This window comes from Microcaecilia unicolor, chromosome 1 (assembly GCF_901765095.1).
Source record: "Microcaecilia unicolor chromosome 1, aMicUni1.1, whole genome shotgun sequence".
In the NCBI taxonomy this organism is placed as follows: Eukaryota; Metazoa; Chordata; class Amphibia; order Gymnophiona; family Siphonopidae; genus Microcaecilia; species Microcaecilia unicolor.
In genome coordinates this window covers 152,641,723-152,662,201 of record NC_044031.1, presented here as the reverse complement: position 1 = coordinate 152,662,201, position 20,479 = coordinate 152,641,723, and the positions used below count along the sequence as shown (strand labels likewise).

Genomic DNA, 20,479 nt, shown 5'->3' with positions numbered 1-20,479 from the left:
CGGAAGAGTTGTGTTATGTCCATTACATTCTTTAGTTTTGTTGTGTTGCAGAGATCAGGCAGTTATGTTGGATCGAGTCATAATCTGAAAGTTGAAAGTAAACAAGCTTCTTTATAGTTTTGGCTATAAATGTTAAGTTGGCAATAGGACAATAATTGTCAACAATGGCAGCACATTTAGATGTATCTTTAAGTTTAGGAAAAACTGCAGCTATAATGTTGGAACTGTATTTTCTAATAAACTACTCTGTACCATGGTATAAATGAAAGGAAGGAATGTGGCTCTTCCTCTTCCAGTCCCCAAAAACAGTTTGTTTTTTTTAATATAGCTTCAAAGAAAGGTCTTTGCCTACATTTGGTGCAATAGGCCTCCAAAGGTGAGTAGAGATATCTTATACCAACCAAAACTTAAGGGGAGTATGGGTGTTCAGAATTTTTCCCTTGCAGCTCAGTTGTGGATTTTAGCTGATTGGACCCCGGGCATCTTGAAAAAAATGGGATCAAAGGGAACAGACTTAAGTTGGAGCCACTCACTTGTGGGTGGTCTTGTGCCTACCAAAAAAAGATCTCCTCTTTTTGATTAAGTGGTTACCACAGGGGATCGGTCACCCTCTATCTACCTGGTACATGATCCATACAAAGTTTTTTTTCTAGACAGACTATACCAGTGGTTCCCAAACCTGGTCCTAGATGCACCCCAGCCGGTCAGGTTTTCAGTATGTCCACAATGAATATTCATTAGATATATTTGCATGCAGTGGAGGCAGTGCATGCAAATTTCTCTCATGAATATTCATTGTAGGTATCCTGAAAACCTGACTGGCTGGGGTGCCTTCAGGACCAGGTTTGGGAACCACTGGACTATATCATCTTCAGACTGTGCTCCAGCATATTCCTTTGATTTTACCAGGGGCTGGGGATGTGATTTTTCAACACTGGGCCTCCAATGGTTTGCGGACTTTGGGGCAATTTTGGGAAGGGGGTAAGTTAGTATTGTTCTCAGACCTCCAGGGCAAGTATGGACTGGAGGTGAGAGAACAAGACTTCATTTATCGGAGGGCCCGGGAAGACCTAAGATTTTAGAAGAAACCTTGCTAGAATGAGCCATCATAGACGGGGGAGAAAGTGCAGTATATCTCATTTGTATGTGGTGCTCTCATTGCACAGTACTCCGCTCTAGAAGTACATCTCCAGATAGGAAACTGACCTAAATAATACTCATACCTCCAACTGCTGGGAGGTGGGTTTTAAATATCTGTTTAAGTTTTCTGTAGCTAGTAATCTAACTGAGAATGGTTTTACATTTTTCTATTATACTCCTGAGAAGTTGCTTAAGATGTATCCTCAGACCTATGATCTTTGCTGGAGAGAATGTGGTGGCAGGGGAAATTTGTATCATATCTGGCAGACCTGCCTTAAGTGTCACAGATATCAGGATTTAGTAAGTGAGCCCTTGTGCTGATCCAGAGACCAGCGGTCAGAAACCCAACATTTCACCTGCAGCAACCACCATTCCCCAGCGGTTGAGCCCCTGGGTTCGGATGGCCAACAGAACTTAAGGAGTCAGGTGGCAAGATGGACTCAGGCTCAGACAGGAGGAGGAGGTGAGCTCAGAGCTGGCAAAAGTCAGGACCATGAAGTTGTCAGGGCAGGCGGCAATTCAGCAGAGGTCAGGTCCAGGCAATAGCCAGGTCAGGCAGTGATCCAGCAGGGGTCAGGTCCAGGCAGTAGTCAGGTCAGGCGGCGATCTAGCAGAGGTCAGGTCCAGGCAGTAGTCAGCAAGGAAGATCAGCAACGGGAAAAATGCACCAGACAGCAGGAAGGCAATGAAGTAGTGAGAAGTTCTTGTTTTAAAGTGAAGGCGTCTGATGTCAGAGTAGGCACACCCAAACTGTAGATGCGCCTAGATGTAGGCGCGCCGAAGTGTAGATGAGCCCAGATGCAGACGCGCCCAAAGTGTATATGTGTCCAAAGTATAGGCACACTAAAGTGTAGGCATGCCAAAACTGGAGATACTTAGAAGAGAGATATTAAGCGTGTCACAGGTTCGTACATCTGGCTCCATGTTTGATATTCCAGGTTCGTGATACTAAGGTTCATGTAATATATGGTAACATATATTAAATGTTTTTTTCCTGGGGCTCTGGGGGTGCTGTTCCAGGGTTTTGGTGGATGGTTCTGGCTGGAAAGGGTTTAAAGTTAGTTTGGAAATTGTTGATGGAGTTAGCTGAAGAAAGTGTGAGATGTTTCTTAAATGTGGTTTTATTTTTCAAGAGATAAACCATGATTAGGTGGGGATTGTACTTTAAAATGTTCCTTGCTGTTTTGGGTACAAGTCAGGTTAAAATTGACTTTGAAATTCTCTGTATAGGAAGTTTTGCATTTACTTCTATGGGGGAGGGAGATTCTAAACAGATCAGAGGGGAAAAAAACAGTCTTTAGCTGACAAGCTGATTGGTTGAGGGACATCAGGTGTTCCTCTAGAGGGAGTGGGCAGGGTTGCCAGATGGGCGGTTTTCCGCAACCTGCCGCGGGAAACTTTTGCCCGCGGCGGGTTGCGGTTTTTTGGGCTCGTTTTCTTTTTTTTGTGCGGGTTTTGGGGCGGTTTTTCGGCCGGCGGGGGGTGGGGCTAATGGCGACAGAGGCGGGGTTTGTGATGTTTTGGGCGGGGTTTGTTGACATATTGGGCGGGGCAATGACTGTGGGGGCGGGGTGATGATGGAAGGGGTGGGGCTGATGACGGCGGGGGCGGGGTGATGACGGAAGGGGCGGGGTTGATGATGGCAGAGGTGGGGGTGATGACAGAAGGGGCGGGGTTGATGACGTCGGGGGTGGGGTGTGTGCGGTTTTTGGGCGGGTTTTGAGCGGTTTTGTGTGGGAATTTTTTTTTTTTATATGGCAACCCTGGGAGTGGGTTACCAGGGGGACTGGTGAACTGAAGACCAGAGCAGGGAATGACTGGGATAGAAACGTATGCTGAGTGTGTGAAATGTAAGAAATAAAGGTATATTTTATGAGTTTAAAGTGAAATAAGTGACATTGAAAAAGGGTACTTTGATATTGAAAGTGAGCTGAGGTGAGTGAATGTCCCAGTATAGCCCTGAATTTCCAGAGATAAGTGATTTACCATTTTAGGGTGAGAGAGGCTTTGATTTGTGGTGGGAATTGTACTACATGAGAAAGCCTATAAGGGTGTCAGGAAAAAGTGTGTAAGGATTTTAAGTAGGACACAGGGGAAGGACTGAGAAGTGAAGTTGATATTTGAAAAAAAAAAAAAAGCCATTAAGCTGTGTCTGTGGGAAAGGTATGTTGTTTGTGAGAGTTCTGAGTTCAGTGCAAGCAAGGTTTGGAATCTGACTTCAGAATAAAGAAAATCCAGCACTGCCTGTGTATGAGTGTGCTGTATTTTTCAGATAGTTCTGATAGCTGTGAAGGGAAATGTGATGTTTTTATGTGAAGTCTGTGAGATGAAATGTTGTATCACCATTTGAATATGGAATGGGTCACTGTGTGAGATCTGAAGGCAGTGCAAAAGTCTTCTTCTGCAACAGTTTATAATAGGGAATTAACAGTGAGAAATAAGTTTTGTAGTGAGAAAACCTTTAACTTTTATTTCAATTAGAAAGTTTGGCCACAGTATTGAGTACTGATTAATTGTCACCAGTTCCTGGACAAACAGGGAGTTGTAAGGTTTTGCACCCAGTTATTTTCTTTATAAGTGAGGTTTAGGGAGAAGAGATCGGTGAATTATCCTCTGCCGGATTTCCAGCTGAGCTCCAACGCAAGAAAGACCTCACCTAAATCAATTCAAACACAGCTAAGTGACATTTGCAAAGAGTGTTGAAGGACATATAAGTTTTTTTTTGGTTTACAACATTTTAAGGGAAAACTAAAGAACAGAACAACATCAAATATAAAAAATCCATGTTTTCCTAACTTGCCTAAGTGTTCTGGGTTCAAGTGAGATCCTTGCACAAACATCTATAATACCCATAAAGACTCTAATTCTGACATCAATAGCAAGGAAAGAGTATTAAAACAAGTATCCGATTTTGATAAAAAGACAATTTAAATATTTATCTGAAAAGGTTCTTTTCTGCTTTTTTAGGTGAAACAGAAAAAGTTAAGGGTATCCATGTAAAACTACGATTGAATGTTGAATATGTTACTGCAGTTCTATTAAGCCACACACTAATTGTGAATTTGAGTTTATTTGAATGAAAGTTTGTTTGCATTTGTATTCAATAAAGAAAAAGATAATTTGCAGATCTGAAGGTGCGGCTCTTCCATTTCAGGAACAAATCCTAAACTTAGATTATTTTCCTCCTTTATTCTTTGAGAGTAAAGGACGAGGTTAGTTTATTTGTTCCACTCCCTCGGCTGTGAGTGTGTGTTCCCTGGATATTCGCCATGACTACAACCATCAGGTATCTGGGAGCACATCACTACAGTCCAGCCGAGAGGGGTGGTAACATTCAACCCTACTGGGTGTCTATTCTGGTATTAGTAGAGCAACTAATATGTAAGCCTTACCCTCAACAGGTGGAACATTCTCTACTACATTTTAAACCTTTAGAGATTATGGTGGATCAACACAGACTGGTGATTCATTTGTTTATAGCTGCAAAACTGGCCTTGGCTGAGCCCTGGAGGCAGCAATACTTCCCACCTCTACCTCACACAAACTGGACTTTATTTTCCAAATGTCTAAATTGACTACATTGAAATGTGGATGATTGGCTGTGATTTGTTTTTCAACTTTAAATGTTTTATGAGTTTTATCATATAAAGCCAACATTGCAATGCAGTGCAATCAAACATACAATTATGCCTTGAGCACTGGACCTGGGCTGACTGGCTGTGATTTATAAAATTTGGCAAGGGTATGAGACCTGGCGTTCAGCCCCAGATCACAGATCCTAAGTTTGCCAGGCACTATTGAGGTAGGTAGGTGATGGTGTGTGTGTGTGGGGGGGGGGGGGGGGGGGTAGGGGAGGGGTAGTTTGTATCAATCTAGGGACAGCTGGGTGTTGCCTTTGTTTGCTGTTGTAATATTGCTCATAATATTGTTTTTGTTATCATTTCCTCAATAAAACTTTTTTTTATAATGTGAAAAACAAAAACAAAGGGCCCCTTTACAAAGGCACGCAAGCGTTTTTAGTGCATGCTAAAAATTAGTATGCGCTAAACACTAAAATGCCTATAGGAATATAATGTGCATCTTTTCATTTAGCGCTTGCTAAAAACACCAGAATGTCTTTGTAAAAGATCCCCAGAGTTACATGGGCATTTTCCATATGACATCTAAGTGGGGATTATAGCCATTTTCAAAACAGAAAAATGTCTATCTTTTTCTTTCAAAAATGGCTATTTGCTAGATGTTTTTCTGCTCTGTGCATTTATCTTTTTGGTCCATTAAAAAAAAAAAATCTGTTCAAGTGAAAAACACACAAAATCAAGCCATAGGGATGTAGGAGGAGCCAGCATCCTTAGTAGACTGGCCAAGCAGACATCCCAGGAGAGCAATGGGGCACCCGAGAGGGCGCTGCAGTGAACTTCAAATAAATGCTCCCAGGTCAAAAAGTTGAAGCCACTTAGGTTAGTCTAAGTTTCCCATTCCCTGCGCAGTTGTTGTTCTGCGTACACTCAAAATAAAGCAAACAAACCTATGAGCTGAGCTGCTGCATCCAAGTTGTCGTTCTTTACTGTTGGTAGCATTTTAATTTAATCTCACTTATATTTTCAAACATGCCAGCTTGTGCAGCATACGAATGTACACAGAGGAAGTATAATAACAAAATAACTTTTCATAGGTAGAGTAGTAATTTATTATAAATCATAATCAGTGTGTAATTTGGAGGGGCTGGTTATAAGAACAACCTAGCATGTGTTATATTCGTGTAAAGCGCCACTAAAACAGACATTATCTGCAGCAGGGCCTTTTTATTCCTATGAGCCCTGTTGCAGATAACTCGAGCTAAGCTTTAGTAAAAGTCCCCTCTCAGAGTTTCTATCTATTTGCTTATTTATGGCGGTTATATTCTACATTAAATATGAATAAGGTTGAAACTTGGGAGCATTTAAAATCTTGTTTTTTTTTCCTGTATCTAGATAAAAAGAGAAAGATGATTTGTGGGATTTTGCTCCTTTTGTTTTGTGGAATGCAGTGGTATATTATAAAATGCTTTTGATATTGTTTATTATTACTATTTAAAAGAAAGATATTAAATAATGAGGGCAGAGCTACCTTCATGCAGATGTATGGAGTCAGTCTAAGGGCCCTGTTTACTAAGCCGCGCTATAGGCGTGTTAACATTTTTAACACACGTTAACCATAACTGTGTATGTGCCTACAATCCCTATAGGTGCCTACATGGTTAGCGTGCACGCTAATTGTAGGTGTGTTAAAAACGCTAACGCGCCTTAGTAAACAAATGAGAGATCTGCATGAAAGAAAATATTTATTTTTATTATTTTGACTTATGAAAACCACTTGTCCCTGAAACATGCTCAAAACAGAATAATCTCTGTACAAAAGAGATGAAGTGAAGATGTGATTCCATGTACCCCAAGAGTTTAATTTTACTTTCAGTCTTTATAACATCATTCTTCCAAGGCAGACTACAATAACAGTTAAGATAAAACCATCAAGTACACAGGACAGCCTCACTGAAATCTGGCTATGTATTACTGTATTGTATAGAACAGTGTAGAAAAATGAGCACAAAATAGAGCCTTTATTAGGGCTGTTTCCAGCAGCTACAATAAATTCTGAAGCTGTTTTAGTGATATTCAGTTTTGATTTAATGATATTTATATCTACATATGGGAAGCTTTCATTTAAATTAAAAAGTTGTCAAAATAAGTAAAATATATAGATATATTTTGTCCTCAACCTTTTAAGGCACTGCCTATCCAACGGGAATAGCTTTTGACTTTTTACAGATGGACCACGCATAGGCAGGCCATTATTTCTAATGATCTTTTAGTATTGCATTCAATAGCATTTGCTATTGTTTTGGGTGTACTTGTGACTCCGCCTACTGGCTTCAACCCATATAATTGGCTAGATAGCCTAGTACCGTCTGCTGTTCTCAATCTAACCTCCATGGATGCAGCAGATGATAGGTTTGTTTGCTGTTCTTGGGTGTACGAAGATGGCGGCTGGAGGGAGGTGCCAGCTTCAGCGTTTTGACGTCATGTCCCATCTCCTGTAATATTATCTAATCGCCTTTGGTAAAGCTAACTCTGGCCGTACTAGTGCTCGGTCTTGGGCTGCCTGTTTGTGCACGCGTGACTGGGTATCAATGGCGCGAGCTAGCAAGGGGGAGTTGCACAACGAAGAATACGAGCTTTTGGAGGTGATCGGCACAGGTGAGGAGATACAGTGGGGAGGGTACCGGCGACTGCGGGTTACCGTTCCCAGCGGGGCAGCCAGGCCTGGCATTCTGCTGCGAATTAAGACTGGCTGGCGCTGGCTTGCTTGTTTAGTTTTTTTCAGAGTAATAAAATGATGAGGGAGGGTGCTAGTTAACGAGTTTGGACTGTCTATAGAAAGGTCAGCAGACCCAGCACTGCAGGTGGCACCTCCTTTGGGCAGAAAATATACTGATGTAAAGATGGTGTTGCTTGAATACACAGCTGTAGTTTAGCCTAGCTTAATTTCTGGGTCAGCCGAATGTTGGAATTATGAGTGAAGAGTAACCTAGTGTCCAAAGCAGCAGGTCAAGTACCAGGAAAACGAATTTTCAGATCTTACTGACTCCGTTCCTTTTATCTTGCTGCACAATATGCCTGGAATAGACTTCCTGAGCCTGTAGGTCAAGCTCCATCTCTGGCCCTCTTAAAATCTAAGCTACAAGCCCACCTTTTTGATGCTGCTTTTAACTGCAAAACCTTATTCACTTGTTCAGAACCCATATTCTATCATCCTCACTTCAATATACCCTTATCTCTTTTCTTCATGTTCAAGTGTACAGCGCTGTGTACGTCTAGTAGTGCTATAGAAATGGTAAGTAGTAGTAGTTCTTGCGACCCTGGGCAATCATTTCACCTTCCATTGCTTCAGGTAAAGAGATTCGGACTTAACTCACACCTTTCTGTAGCGCAAGTTGCGTAAGTGCAGTAATAGGACCTGAGTTATGGGCTGGCATCCCTGTGACAGCCGCAACTGAAGGAGGCATAGCCTGTGAATTGGAGCCCATTCCCCAGTTTTTGCCCTGAGCTCTTGCATATCCAACACTGGCCCTGTGCAGTAGCAAAATTTTCCTGCCCCTGGAAGGTTTGTACTTCAGGCAATGAAGGATTAAAAATCCCATGCAGTAAGTTTGTGTTACACTTGAATTAGGAAACTGTGCACAAAGCTATTAGCACAAGGCTCTAACCAGGGCTGACTCAACCTCTGGACCAGGTGAGGCACCTGCCAGGGTGCGATGATACTGGGTGTAAAAATCCCAGTCCAAGATATCGCCCTCTCTCTTCCCACCTTTGCAAGCTGGGAAGGAGAGATGTAAGATCAGTATTTAGGATTTTGGTGCCCTTTATTACTAGCGGGGGGGGAGGGGGGGGACGTCATTGCAAAAGTTTGCTCAGGCGCCATAGTCCCTTGGGCCGGCCCAGGCTCTAACACACCACATTTTTGTTTCCCAATGCAGTAAACTATGCAGATAGGACATACATAAAACTTGTGCACAAACCCAGGACAGCATACCATATGCATGCACACATGGAATTGCGATAACAGCTGTTAATGCATGTTTGAGCAGAAAACATGGATTAGCACTTGTCTGCACATATGCTTGAATGCTAAAAATTCATGCAGTTAATGTACAATCGCATTTCAGCACATGTACAGATGAAAATGTTTTTTTCTACTTGGACACGCAAGTCCTGAGGTGCCCAGATTTGGCTGTGGGAATTGGTGCTGTTCAGTAAAGAGAACTCGGCCTGGAGTAACCTTTATAGAACAGTGCTGAGTGCTGATTTTTTTTAGTACCATTTATTGAATCCGGCCCTTAGTGTGTGACTTAATGCATATTGTATCGAGTCAGTTCGGTACCTGTTAGCATGTATTAATTCGCACAACGTACTTAATGCACCTTAGTAAAGGGGTTAAAAAACTAAGCCTTCTGGTGCTAGGGAAATAACTTCTGTACTTGAATGTAACTCAGCTTGAGCTACCACTGTGAAAAGGCGTGAACTAAAATCCAGATAAAAATAACTGCCCAGGAATCTTGGCTGTTTCAGGTTGAAAGTAAGCAATTCCCGTGGAACAAACACAAAGGGCTTAGGAGACATTGTTTTTTTACTTTATAACCAGACATAGTGCTCCACTAGAATTTTAGGTAAGTTTCATTTGTTTTTTGTATATAGCAGAAGCTGGTTTTGCTGAGTCTCTGGCTACATGTCTCCTGTTATGTTGCATGTTTTCTTTTCCTCCTGTGATATTATTAGTCATGCTATCTTCTGGTCTTTACACACTTTCATGTTTCATTCTTTTACAGACATACAACAAAACAGGTACTTTTTTTGTTTGTCATAGGTGGGAAAATGTGGGATACAAATGCAACAAATAAAAAATACATGTTGCACTCAGTAGAAAGAGACCTGATAGCTTTCCCCTTGCTGCTGGGATACTGTTTGCCTCTTAGTAACTTTAAATAACTGTTCCTCTTAGATACTTAAAGATTAGGACTGTCTAAACTAATATAAATGCTTTGGGCTTTTGATGTTGAATGCTGTAAATCTGAATTTAGGCCCAGTGTCCATGGGTAAAATTTATTAGTGAAAATCGCCTCCAGTCTAAAGATAAAGAGACATACTGAAGACCACAGAATGTAGGGGAAAGAGAAATGGTATATGTGAGGGACAAAAAAAGGGCTGTGAAGATTGTAGCCTAAAACATTAGAGATGTTCCTTTTATATGTAGGCAGTATTGTAGTGCTATGAGGTACCTAGTCTATTTACTGAATTCAGTTGGCCAGTCTCCTAAATGGAATAAACAGAAAACTTTCAGCTGCCAATAATGTGTTGTGGTTTTTTTGGCGTTTTTTTGTTTTGTTTTGTTTAAATATATTGATAGTGCTATCTTATTTTTTTTTGTTTTTTTAATTACTGGATTACTGTAATGCACTATACAATGGTCTGACTACAAACGGCCTGCACCAGCTCCAGTTGATTCAGAATGCAGCAGAAAGACTCACAGAAGGTTGCAAGCGAAGTGACCACACCACATCATTTTTGCAAAAACTTCGTTGGCTACCAGTACAATACAGGACTAAATTTAAAACTTTATGTCTGATCTTCAAGGCCCTGAAAGGAAATGGCCCAGAGTACCTGAAGAATAGGATGATCCTCTACACACTGCCAAGGACACTGAGGTCCTCTCAAGGACTATCACTAACCACACCCTCTCCAAAAGACATGACACGATGTGATACCCGCAAGCGAGCCTTCTCCGGAGTAGCCCATACACTCTGGAGTGCATTTCCTGAAAGGCTTCGCTTAACACAAGACTAGACAGATCCTTCTGCTTTCCAGGCTGTTTTTTCCAGTCTTTCCAGTTTGCTGGAGACATTTGTAATCCAGCCTACTGTACGGTCTGAGTCTGATAGGCGGTGGTCATGGAGGATAGGCAGTCACGTGTGTGTGTGTGGGGGGGGGGGGGGGCTTCCTGGGTTCTGCTCCTTGGCCCTAGGTGATGGCTTGGGTGGCTCTTCATGAGAACTTTAATTCTGCTTGCATGTCTTCTGTCTTTCTGGAACTGTTTCCTTCCATTTTATTCTCAGCCAGACATGGCCTTCAGTGTTTTTGTATAATTTGTGTTCTTTCAGTCTTATCTAAGAACATAGTCCCACTCTATTTAGGGAACTACTTTGTCACATCCCATTTATCTGGACTGGTCTGGCATGGTTGAAAAGGAAGGGATACATTTCTTTCCTTTAGTCCTGCCAGACCAGTCCAGAACCCTCCCTCCCATTCTCTTTATTTTTCAGATGGGTTTCCTTTCTAGGGCACCTTCGTGTTCAATGCTCCGTTACACGGACATCTTGTCTTTCTGGGAAATAGGGCATGTTAGTCAAAGAAGGGCCTCTTTTTGCTGTTAAGTGCCTGAGTTTCTCCTGCGTCACTGAAGCAGCTGTTGGGGGGGGGGGGGGGGGGTTATACCTTCTTTCTACAGTCTCGTTTGGCTAGAGGGCATGCCTCCTGACTCAGTGAAATATCTGTCTGTCAGTAGAGGATGTGCCTGTCTTTGTCAAGCTCATGCTGGCTGCTTGCACCCCTCCTGACTGTGAAATATCTGTACATCAGAGGATTTGACGACTGGCTACATCCATATGCTGGTGAAGGAGTTCACACTTGTTTCTTTGGTTGCCTGATATTTAGAGTTGAGCATCATGGTTTGCCTAGGTGTTATACTGGACATTCTATAGCTGCGCAAGGCCCTAATAGGGCAAATCATACAACTACTTTCTGTGCCTCTCTCCATCTGCTGATGGATGAGCACATCAACCTCATTTATCTGGACTGGTCTGGCAGGACTAAAGGAAGGAAAATTATCAGGTAAGATATAATTTCTCCATATGCCTGTCTTAATTTGCAGGACTTTACAGCAATACAATGTCCATTAAACAAGCATGGCAGAAAAACTAAATTTTTCATTTTTTTCACTGTGTTTCCATTTTTAACTTTTAATATCCTACCTTTTTTGGGTGGGGAAGTATTGATTAATGTCTGGGTATAAGTGCAGAGAAATAGCTACATGTGCACAATCAATATATATAAATGGCGAGTGTCATACTCACTCGCAAATGCGCAGTAGAGACCCTCTCTGCCCCGCCCCCACGTCAATACGTGATGACGGGGGCGGAACAGAGAGGGTCTCTACTGCGCATTTGCGAGGGACACCGCCATCGCTAACGCTCCCCCCACCTTCCACCCGGTCGGGCCCTCGCTCCGCTATTGAAACAGCGAGGGTACGCAGCACACAGCTCTGCTGAGCTGCCATCGGCCTTCCTTCTTCTTCTCTGCCTGTGTCCCGCCCTCGACGATGTTACGTCACACGAGGGCGGGACACAGGCAGAGAAGAAGAAGGAAGGCCACGGCAGTAGAGCTGTGTGCTGCGTGCCCTCGCTGTTTCAATAGTGGAGCGAGGGCCCGACCGGGTGGAAGGTGGGTGGCGACGGCTCCGGGGGGGGGGGGGGGGGGGGGCGAACTCGGAGGGGGAGCTGCAGCGGTGAACTCGGCGGCGTGGTGGGGGGCCTTTCAACCCCCCCCCTCCTATACTAGCCCATTTTTACGGGCTGAACGGCTAGTGTACTTATAGGCTGTGTAAGGTTTTGACAGTAGTGTAGCAGTGGCCCACCCACATTGGGCTCAGGCCCACCTAAGATCAGTTCTCTGTTGATGTGGTCCCTGCCAGCTGAATACTTCCTTCTGACAGAAGGAACATTTAGACCCTATACAGCCAGTGGCAGTGTGTGTCCCTGAGGCACTGCTGCTCCATTCCTTAGACAGTATGCAGTGGTGATTGTCGCCAATGAATTTGACTGTCAGAACTCCCTTTTTGATAACATGAGAGGTGTTGACAACGGATGCTAGCAAGTCGGGTTGGGGAGCTCACTACATGTTGCACCTGGCCGGGACAAGAGTTTCGGTGGTCAATAAATCCATTGGAGCTCAGGGCAGTGCAGAATGCCTTACGCAACTTTGCTCCCTTTCTGGCGAGGACCCGGTCCAAGCTTTCTCCGGCATTGCAATGGCAGTGATATATATCAGCAAGCAAGGTGGGACCTGCAGCCATCCAGTGGCGGTGGAGGCGACCTCCCTCATGAGGTGAGCAGAGAAAAAAATCTTCTCTGAATGTTGGCAGCTCGCATTGCGGGTATTTGAATGTGGAGGTAGACTTTCTCAGCAGGCACTCCTTGAACTGATGGAGTTCTCTGCTTCTGGAGTTGATGGCGAAAAAAAGGAGTGCCAAAGTTCTTCAGCCATTGGAAAGAACCTGACTTGATGAGGATTGATTCCCTACTGTAGCCCTGGCTGAAGATGCTTCTGTACATCTTCCCTCCTTAGCCCATCGTAGGCCATATATTGAAAAGAATTACACTGTACTGGGTTTGGATAATTCTCATAGCCCTGGATTGGCCATGGAGGCTGTGGTACACAGACCTGGTTTGATTGCTGGACAGGGGTCCTCTCCATCTTCTGCAAGTATGCGGTCTACCGAAGCAAGATTCAGTGCTCATGGAAGATCTGTGCCCTTTTGATTTTATTGGGCCATTGAAAGGGCTTGGCTGAGATGAAAGGGTTATTGTGATTTGGTCCCATCTACCTTGCTTCAGGCTCGGAAATGCTTTACATACATGGCATAAGCAAGGGTGTGGAGGATGTTTGAGGGCTGGTGTTCTGAGCGTGGACTTTTTTCTGTGCTCAGATTGCGCACCCATCTTAGCGTTTCTCCAGACAGGTTTTCAGAAAAGATTGGCGTTGCGTTCTCGGAAAGTTCAGGTTTGGCTTTGTCAGGGGCCGACTACAGAAGACATCTCTTGCAACTCGCACAGATTTTGTTCAGTTTTTACAGGGAGTGGGATGTGTGCGGCCTCCCTTTCATAGTCTTTGTCCAGAGAAGAACCTTAATTTAATCCGGGCTGTTCAGAAGCCTCCTCTTGAGCCACTCTGTGGTATTCTGTAGGAAAGCCAAAAAGCAGGAATATATACATGTATGGGCACATTCAAGCCAAAAAACATCCCTCATTTTGAAAACGTAAAGAATGGCTAGGTACATAAATACTATTAAATTGGTCAAACTTCTATGGTCTGTGCCCTGAGAATGACAAGGACAAATCAAACTCGGGAATACATATAAAATATCACATACCATGTAAAATGAGTTTATCTTTTTGTGTAAACTGGATGGACCATTCAGATCTTTATCTACCGTAATTTAATATGTTACGTTACCAGCTCAGTCTGGGCTTTATGTTCAACTTCTGTATGTGGCATTTTTGTTTAAAATAAACATGCTTTTTTTTTTTTAAACCAGTATATGTCAGAGCTGACTGAAAAGCAATTTGTAAAATGTAATTTTTATACAGTGTTTTATTCATCAGGTCAACTCTAATGCCATACAAGAAAGAATAAGTGGAGTGGAGGAGTGGCCTAGTGGTTAGGGTGGTGGACTCTGGTCCTGGGGAACTGAGGACCTGAGTTCGATTCCCACTTCAGGCACAGGCAGCTCCTTGTGACTCTGGGCAAGTCACTTAACCCTCCATTGCCCCAGGTACAAATAAGTACCTGTATATAATATGTAAGCCGCATTGAGCCTGCCATGAGTGGGAAAGCGCGGGGTACAAATGTAACAAAAAAAAAAAAAGTGTATATATGTGTGTGTATATAGATATATACATACATACACATATGTATCTATCTCATTCATCTCAAAGATACATAACTCTTCTTCCTAGCACAGATGATTTACATAATAAATTTCATTAGGACCAGTCAAATAGAATTTTGGCATTTGTTTTATGAATACTAATTTTGTCTTTAAAATCTTTCTAGGAAATGTTCAAAAAGCAGGACTCCTCTTGGGCAGCAAGAATGTCCGTGTCAATTGCTTGGATGAGGTACAAACATGTTTTAGTTTAAATTTAATTTCTAATGGTATTAAAGAAAAGTGTCAGTTTGAACACTCCTTTATAATGTAGTTTTTTGCTGTTTTTTAAATAAGCTTGCTCCTTCTCTTCTGGTACATATTTCCTTAGCAGATTGACTGTATATTTTACTTTTTTGAACTGATATCATATATGCTTATCTGGATCATCTTGCATCTAGAAAGAAGTTACGTGCTGACCACTGCACTTCCCTGAAAAGCCAAAACACAGTAACTGTTGAGAATGTAAATATGAAGTCTAAAAAACGGATTTATTTGAATTAATCCCTATGATGTAATTCTTGACCAAAACAATATACTACTGTGCTCTGGCTTAACATTTCTTCTATTTATCACGAGATACTGTGCTTTGGACTTTTGCTACAGGCTTGAAAATGCATCCAAATGTTAAATGGCTTCAGTATTACGAAATACACAGTAACTACAGGACATTTGGTGAGGTATCTTTAGATCTGAGAAAAATTTGTGTTGATGTGTTCTGGCTTTTCAGGGCAGTGCAGTTTAGACGGGAGCCCAAAGTGTTTCAGAAGCATTTGATACTGTAGCAGAGTGGTTCCTAATCTTCTTTTTTTTTTTTTTTTCCCCTCTGGAAACTCCCAGCTAGCCAGGTTTTCAGGGTATTCACAGTGAGTGTGCATGAAGAAGATTTGCATGCACTTCTCCATCACATGCAAATGTATCTCATGCATATTCGTTGTGAATATCCAGAAAACCTACTGCTTGAGAGAGGAAGTGACGTCAGTGCTAGAAGATGGTCGCCTGAACGCTTAGCTCCGTTGGAGCAGTGAATATATACCCAGTCCGTAGAGCTTCTGCTCACCTGAATCTAGCTGAGCTTACAAGATATTGAGCAGTGTCAGCCCGACGACGTTTGGAGAAGTATAAATTTACATCGACTACGAGTAAATCAGTGGCTGGATCAGCTGGGGCGCCAGCAAAAGTCCCGTGCCAAAATGGCGGAGGTGGACTCTGGATCTGAGATTGAGGATCCCACTGAGTCAATAGAAAATGAAGGTGAACTTACCAAACAAGATGTAGTCAGATGGTTCAGGGCGCTTAAAGCTGAGATGACTGAGGTGAGGAAAACAATCCAGACGGCGGTGGCCGATATTCGGAAGGAAGTTGGTGAGATAGGGAACTGCGTGGGGCAGGCTGAGGGGAAACTTGAGAGCTTGGAGGGGGAGATAGAGACACTACAGAGCTTAATACGGAACGTAAAGAGCGTGAGATGTTACAAGAGATGGTTGAAGATCTGGAAAATTGTACCAGAAGGTGTAATTTAAGATTCAAAGGGGTCCCAGAGACTGACACAAATAAAAAGCTGTGAGCAAATTATCAAAGAGATTTGTAATAACCTACTGGGCCCTGAAGACGGTGAGCAAGGCGACTCTCACGTAATCCATATTAAGATCGATCGTGCCCACAGAAGCTTGGGGCCAAGACGAGATACACTCCCAAGAGAAATTGTGGTCTGTTTTCTTAGAAACAGTAACATAGTAGATGACGGCAGAAAAATACCTGCACGGTCCATCCAGTCTGCCCAACAAGATAAACTCATATGTGCTAGTTTTTTGTGTATACCTTACCTTGATTTGTACCTGTCTTTTTCAGGGCACAGACCGTATAAGTCCGCCCAATACTATCCCCGCCTCCCAACCACCAGCCCCACCTCCCACCACCTGCTCTGGCACAGACCGTATAAGTCTACCCAGCACTATCCCCGCCTCCCAACCACCAGCCCTGGCACAGACCGTATAAGTCTGCCCAGCACTAGCCCCGCCTCCCAACCGTCTCTGCCACCCATTCAAAGCTAAGCTCCTGAGGATCCTGAGGAAACATGACGGCAGATAAAGGCCACATGACCCATCCAGTCTGCCCATTCTTTGTAACCCCTAATTCTTCCTGTTCCTATTATGGTATTAAAGATCTGGAAGAAGGCAAGAAAATCAATCTACTTCACCTCCACAAAAGAGAAAGCAGACATGGCAGAAGAGATGTTCTGGCCGCAGTTCTGTGAAAAGCTTCGGAAATTCTGGAGAAGAACTAACTTGAGATTTCTGGACTGGTGAATTGGATAATACAGTGACAGCATGTAGAGAGAGAAGTTCCCCTACTACTCACCCCCATATGCTTTTTACTGTTGTATGTATGGATGTAATTGAATGGGTGGTTATGTTTGAGACAAATGGGTAGATGAGTGGGGAAAATGGGGGCGGGATAGGAAGGGGGAAGAGAGGGGATACCATGGTGAGACTGGGAAGTTATGGAACTAGGGCCTGCTCTGGCACTGGGGCGCTTCCTCAGGGTGAACACTGGTCATGAGTGTGGTTGACCAGTCAGTGAGGGGGGGGGAAGGGGAATGGGGTGGGCTAGAAAAAATAAGGGTTGGCTCATGTAATGTAAATGGGTTGAGTTCTCCAAGGAAATGAAGCTTGATACATAGAGAGTTAAAACGTTTTCAATGGGATGTGATCCTGCTTCAGGGGACCCATATACGAAGACAAGACACACAGTTGCGTTGATAAGGCATATAGTGAATATGTTGTTCATTCTGATTCCAGGGGGGGAAAGTTTGGGTGGTTGCTAATATATGTTCATAGGGGGGGTTCCCTTTGTTAAAGAAGCAGTATTCCTGGATGGACAGGGACTGTGTTTGACAGTGAGAGGCCTCCTTTATGGTCAAGAGGTTACAACAATAAATTTGTATGCACCCAATACAGGACAACGGGATTTTGGGGGGGAGGGGCATAAGTGAAGATTTGCTACAGTTTCGGAAGGGAATAGTGATCCTGGGAGGTGACTTCAATTTGGCCCCTACAAACTTGGACCACTCTAAAGGAGTTAGTGGCCTTAATATACTCAATTGTAAGCAGTTGAAGTCTCTGGCTTCAAGTTTAGACCTGATAGATGTCTGGCGTCTACAGCATCCTGCCCAGAGATCTTACTCATTCTACTCTTATGCTTAATCCACTCAATAGACATGTTATGGTGTAGCCGTCAATTATGGGGGTACATATTAGATTCTTCGGTAGAGAGCATCACGGTTTCTGATCATGCTCCGGTCGGTGTAATTTTGGGTGGCTTGAGGAATGAGAAACGCCAGTCATTTTGGAGGTTAAATGAGGGCCTTCTGGGGGACAAGAAGGTATGTCAAGAGCTCCGGGATGCTATTAGTGATTATTTGGTTACTGAAGCTATATTGTGGGATGCTTTAAAGGTGGTGCTTCAGGGCCATTTAAATGGGGAGCTAGGAAGGAAAAGGAAAGCAAAGAACTTGATCTTAGAGTACAACTAGCCCACCTGGAATGTCTCCATCGGGAGGGGGGAGCAAACGAGGTGTTGGCGCGATTGAGAAGTTGTCGCCAGGAACTCCATAAACTACAGGTTGAAAAAATAGAATATATGAGGAAGTTAACCCAACAGAAAATGTTTGGCCAGCATACTACCTGATTTCCAAATTCAATCTCCTTCGAAAGCGACAGCAGTTAAACACCATCACTAAAATTAAGGGGCCTGGGGATATTTTTACTACCAGGATAAGGATATTCACACACAGTTTACCCAATTTTATCAAACATTGTACAATGCAGAGGAACAGGTAGACCCTGCTAGGATCCATAAATACCTCCAAAGACTTAGTTTACCAACACTGATTAGTGAGGAGAGTGCACAACTAGAGGCACCTTTTCAATTAGATGAAATCCTTCGAGCAATTAAGAGCCTTAAGTGGGGAAAGGCTCCAGGCCTAGATGGTTTTTCAGCAAAATTTTACAAAATATTTGTTGGGGAAGTGGGCCCTCTATTGCAAAGGGTTGGTAATACCTGTTTCAATGGCCAGCAACTTCCATTGAGCATTCATGAAGCGGGAATATCTGTGCTCCTGAAATCGGGGCAAGACCCAGCCCTATGTGGCTCCTATTGCCCAGTCTTGTTACTGAATTTAGATATAAAAATTTTGTCTGATATTGGCAGATAGGTTAGGGTGGGTGCTCCCACGTTTGATACATACGGATCAATCAGGGTTCGTGGTAGGAAGGCAAGTAGCGGATAATATCAGACGCACTTTACACATTATGTGGGAGGCCCAGAGGGGTGGGAACCCGGTGAGTGCGGATGCTGAGAAATCTTTCGACGGGTAGAGTGACCATATCTCTGGCAAGTGTTACAACATATGGGGTTGTGCCGGTTACTTTTGGGTTGGCTGGATCGTCTGTAACAGGATCCGGAGGCAAGACTCAAGATTAATGGAACTTACTCCTCTACTATCAAGATAGGAGGGGTAATCGGCAGGGATGTCCATTGTCGCCCCTCCTTTTTGCTCTTTATATTGAGCCTCTGGCTCAGAGGGTGAGGCTACTGGGAGATATTCAGGGAGTTCAAGTTGGACAGAGTGAGCATAAGCTGGCTCTTTTTGCAGGCGATATTTTATTTTACATGAGATCGCCGGGGTCTTACTTTACCAGTTTTGATGCGAGAATTAAATAACTTGCGTAGATTATCTGGGTTCAAGATCAATTATGTTTCTTATTTTCTGTACCAACCCTGACTTACTATTTTTTTTTTTTTTAATCATAAAAGTTGTTAGCCACATAGAGTCCGCCTTGGTGGGAATTTGTGGGATACAAATGTTCTAAAAATAAATAAATAAATTATATCACATCAGAATTCATGGAAATAACATATATGCAAGGGGAACTGGATCCTGGGACCAGGGATTTTCCCTTCCGGCATGCTCGAGAGCACTTTAAGTATCTTGGGATTTATCTCACTTGTGATATTTCCCAACTATATAATAACTACGTTCCCCTGTTCAAGCACCTCCGTAGAGACCTGGCAGATTGGCATGGTAGATGGGTGTCATGGTGGGGCCGCACTGCGGCAATAGGAATCAATATTTTACCAAGATTACTATTTTTATTTCAAACATTCCCAATCCCTATTCCCAGGTCTGAGCTGGAGCGTTTACAGCGTGATATATCGGGGTTTATATGGGGGTGGAAAAAACCAAGACTATATAGAACAGCGATGTGGAGATTGGTTGAAGTGGGAGGACGGGGAGAAGACCAAAATGGAGGGCTTTGAAGGGGGGCCCGTTTCAGCGAAAGCCAGGAGCTCTTTAGACCAGGAACAAGTTCTCTGCGCAGTACGTATGTTACAGATGAGCTCCCACTCTGCTGTGACAAGCCCTCCCTTTTTTATTAGGCTCCGAGCCCATGCCCAGAACTAAGGAAAGTTACTTTATGCTTCTAAGGAAAATTACAGAACGCTTCTCTGTTTAGGACTGTGGGAACGTGGTCACATGATTTCCAACTCCAGGTGGCCAGGCTGGACCTCGAAACAAGAACCATCTTCCCTTCACATACCAAATTAGTTAGATTGTGTCTTATCTTCTGCATTCCAACTTATTTTCACAATCAAAGTTAAACAACCATTTTTAAACAGAATTACTTCTAATCAACAATACAGACCCCGAGTGCACTGGTCTGTCCAGACAGGATTGAAAAACAATCTTTAAATTTCACTTGCATTACAGAAGGTGTCATAAGATTAGGCAAAAATGACAAAAAACAATTCGGGACAGTATCTCTTATTCCAAGTGAAGTCAGACGAGAAAGGAGAAGAGTGAACGGTAAGGTCAAATGCAGCTGATAGGTCAGGGGTGATAAACTAAGACAACTAATCCTTTATCAAGAAGAAATGGATCTCTTTCAGAACACTGGTAAGGATCGTCTCTGTGCTGAAATGGGTATGGAACTCAGATTGTTGGGGGTGGAGTGCTAGTCTGCAAAGGAAGAAAGTTGATTGA

At 43.2% G+C, this 20,479-nt stretch overlaps 1 protein-coding gene across 1 annotated transcript in view; it reads left to right on the top strand.

Annotated features, from left to right (window-relative positions):
* Nucleotides 1-7,263: 7,263 nt before the first annotated feature.
* LOC115469072 (ankyrin repeat and MYND domain-containing protein 2-like) overlaps nt 7,264-20,479 on the top strand; it is a 93,658-nt gene continuing 80,442 nt past the window's right edge. Inside the window, exons 1-2 of the mRNA XM_030201358.1 lie at nt 7,264-7,373; nt 14,562-14,626. Of these exons, the coding sequence (XP_030057218.1) occupies nt 7,307-7,373; nt 14,562-14,626 (132 nt within the window). The 5' untranslated portion in view covers nt 7,264-7,306. The remainder of the gene's footprint in view (nt 7,374-14,561; nt 14,627-20,479) is intronic.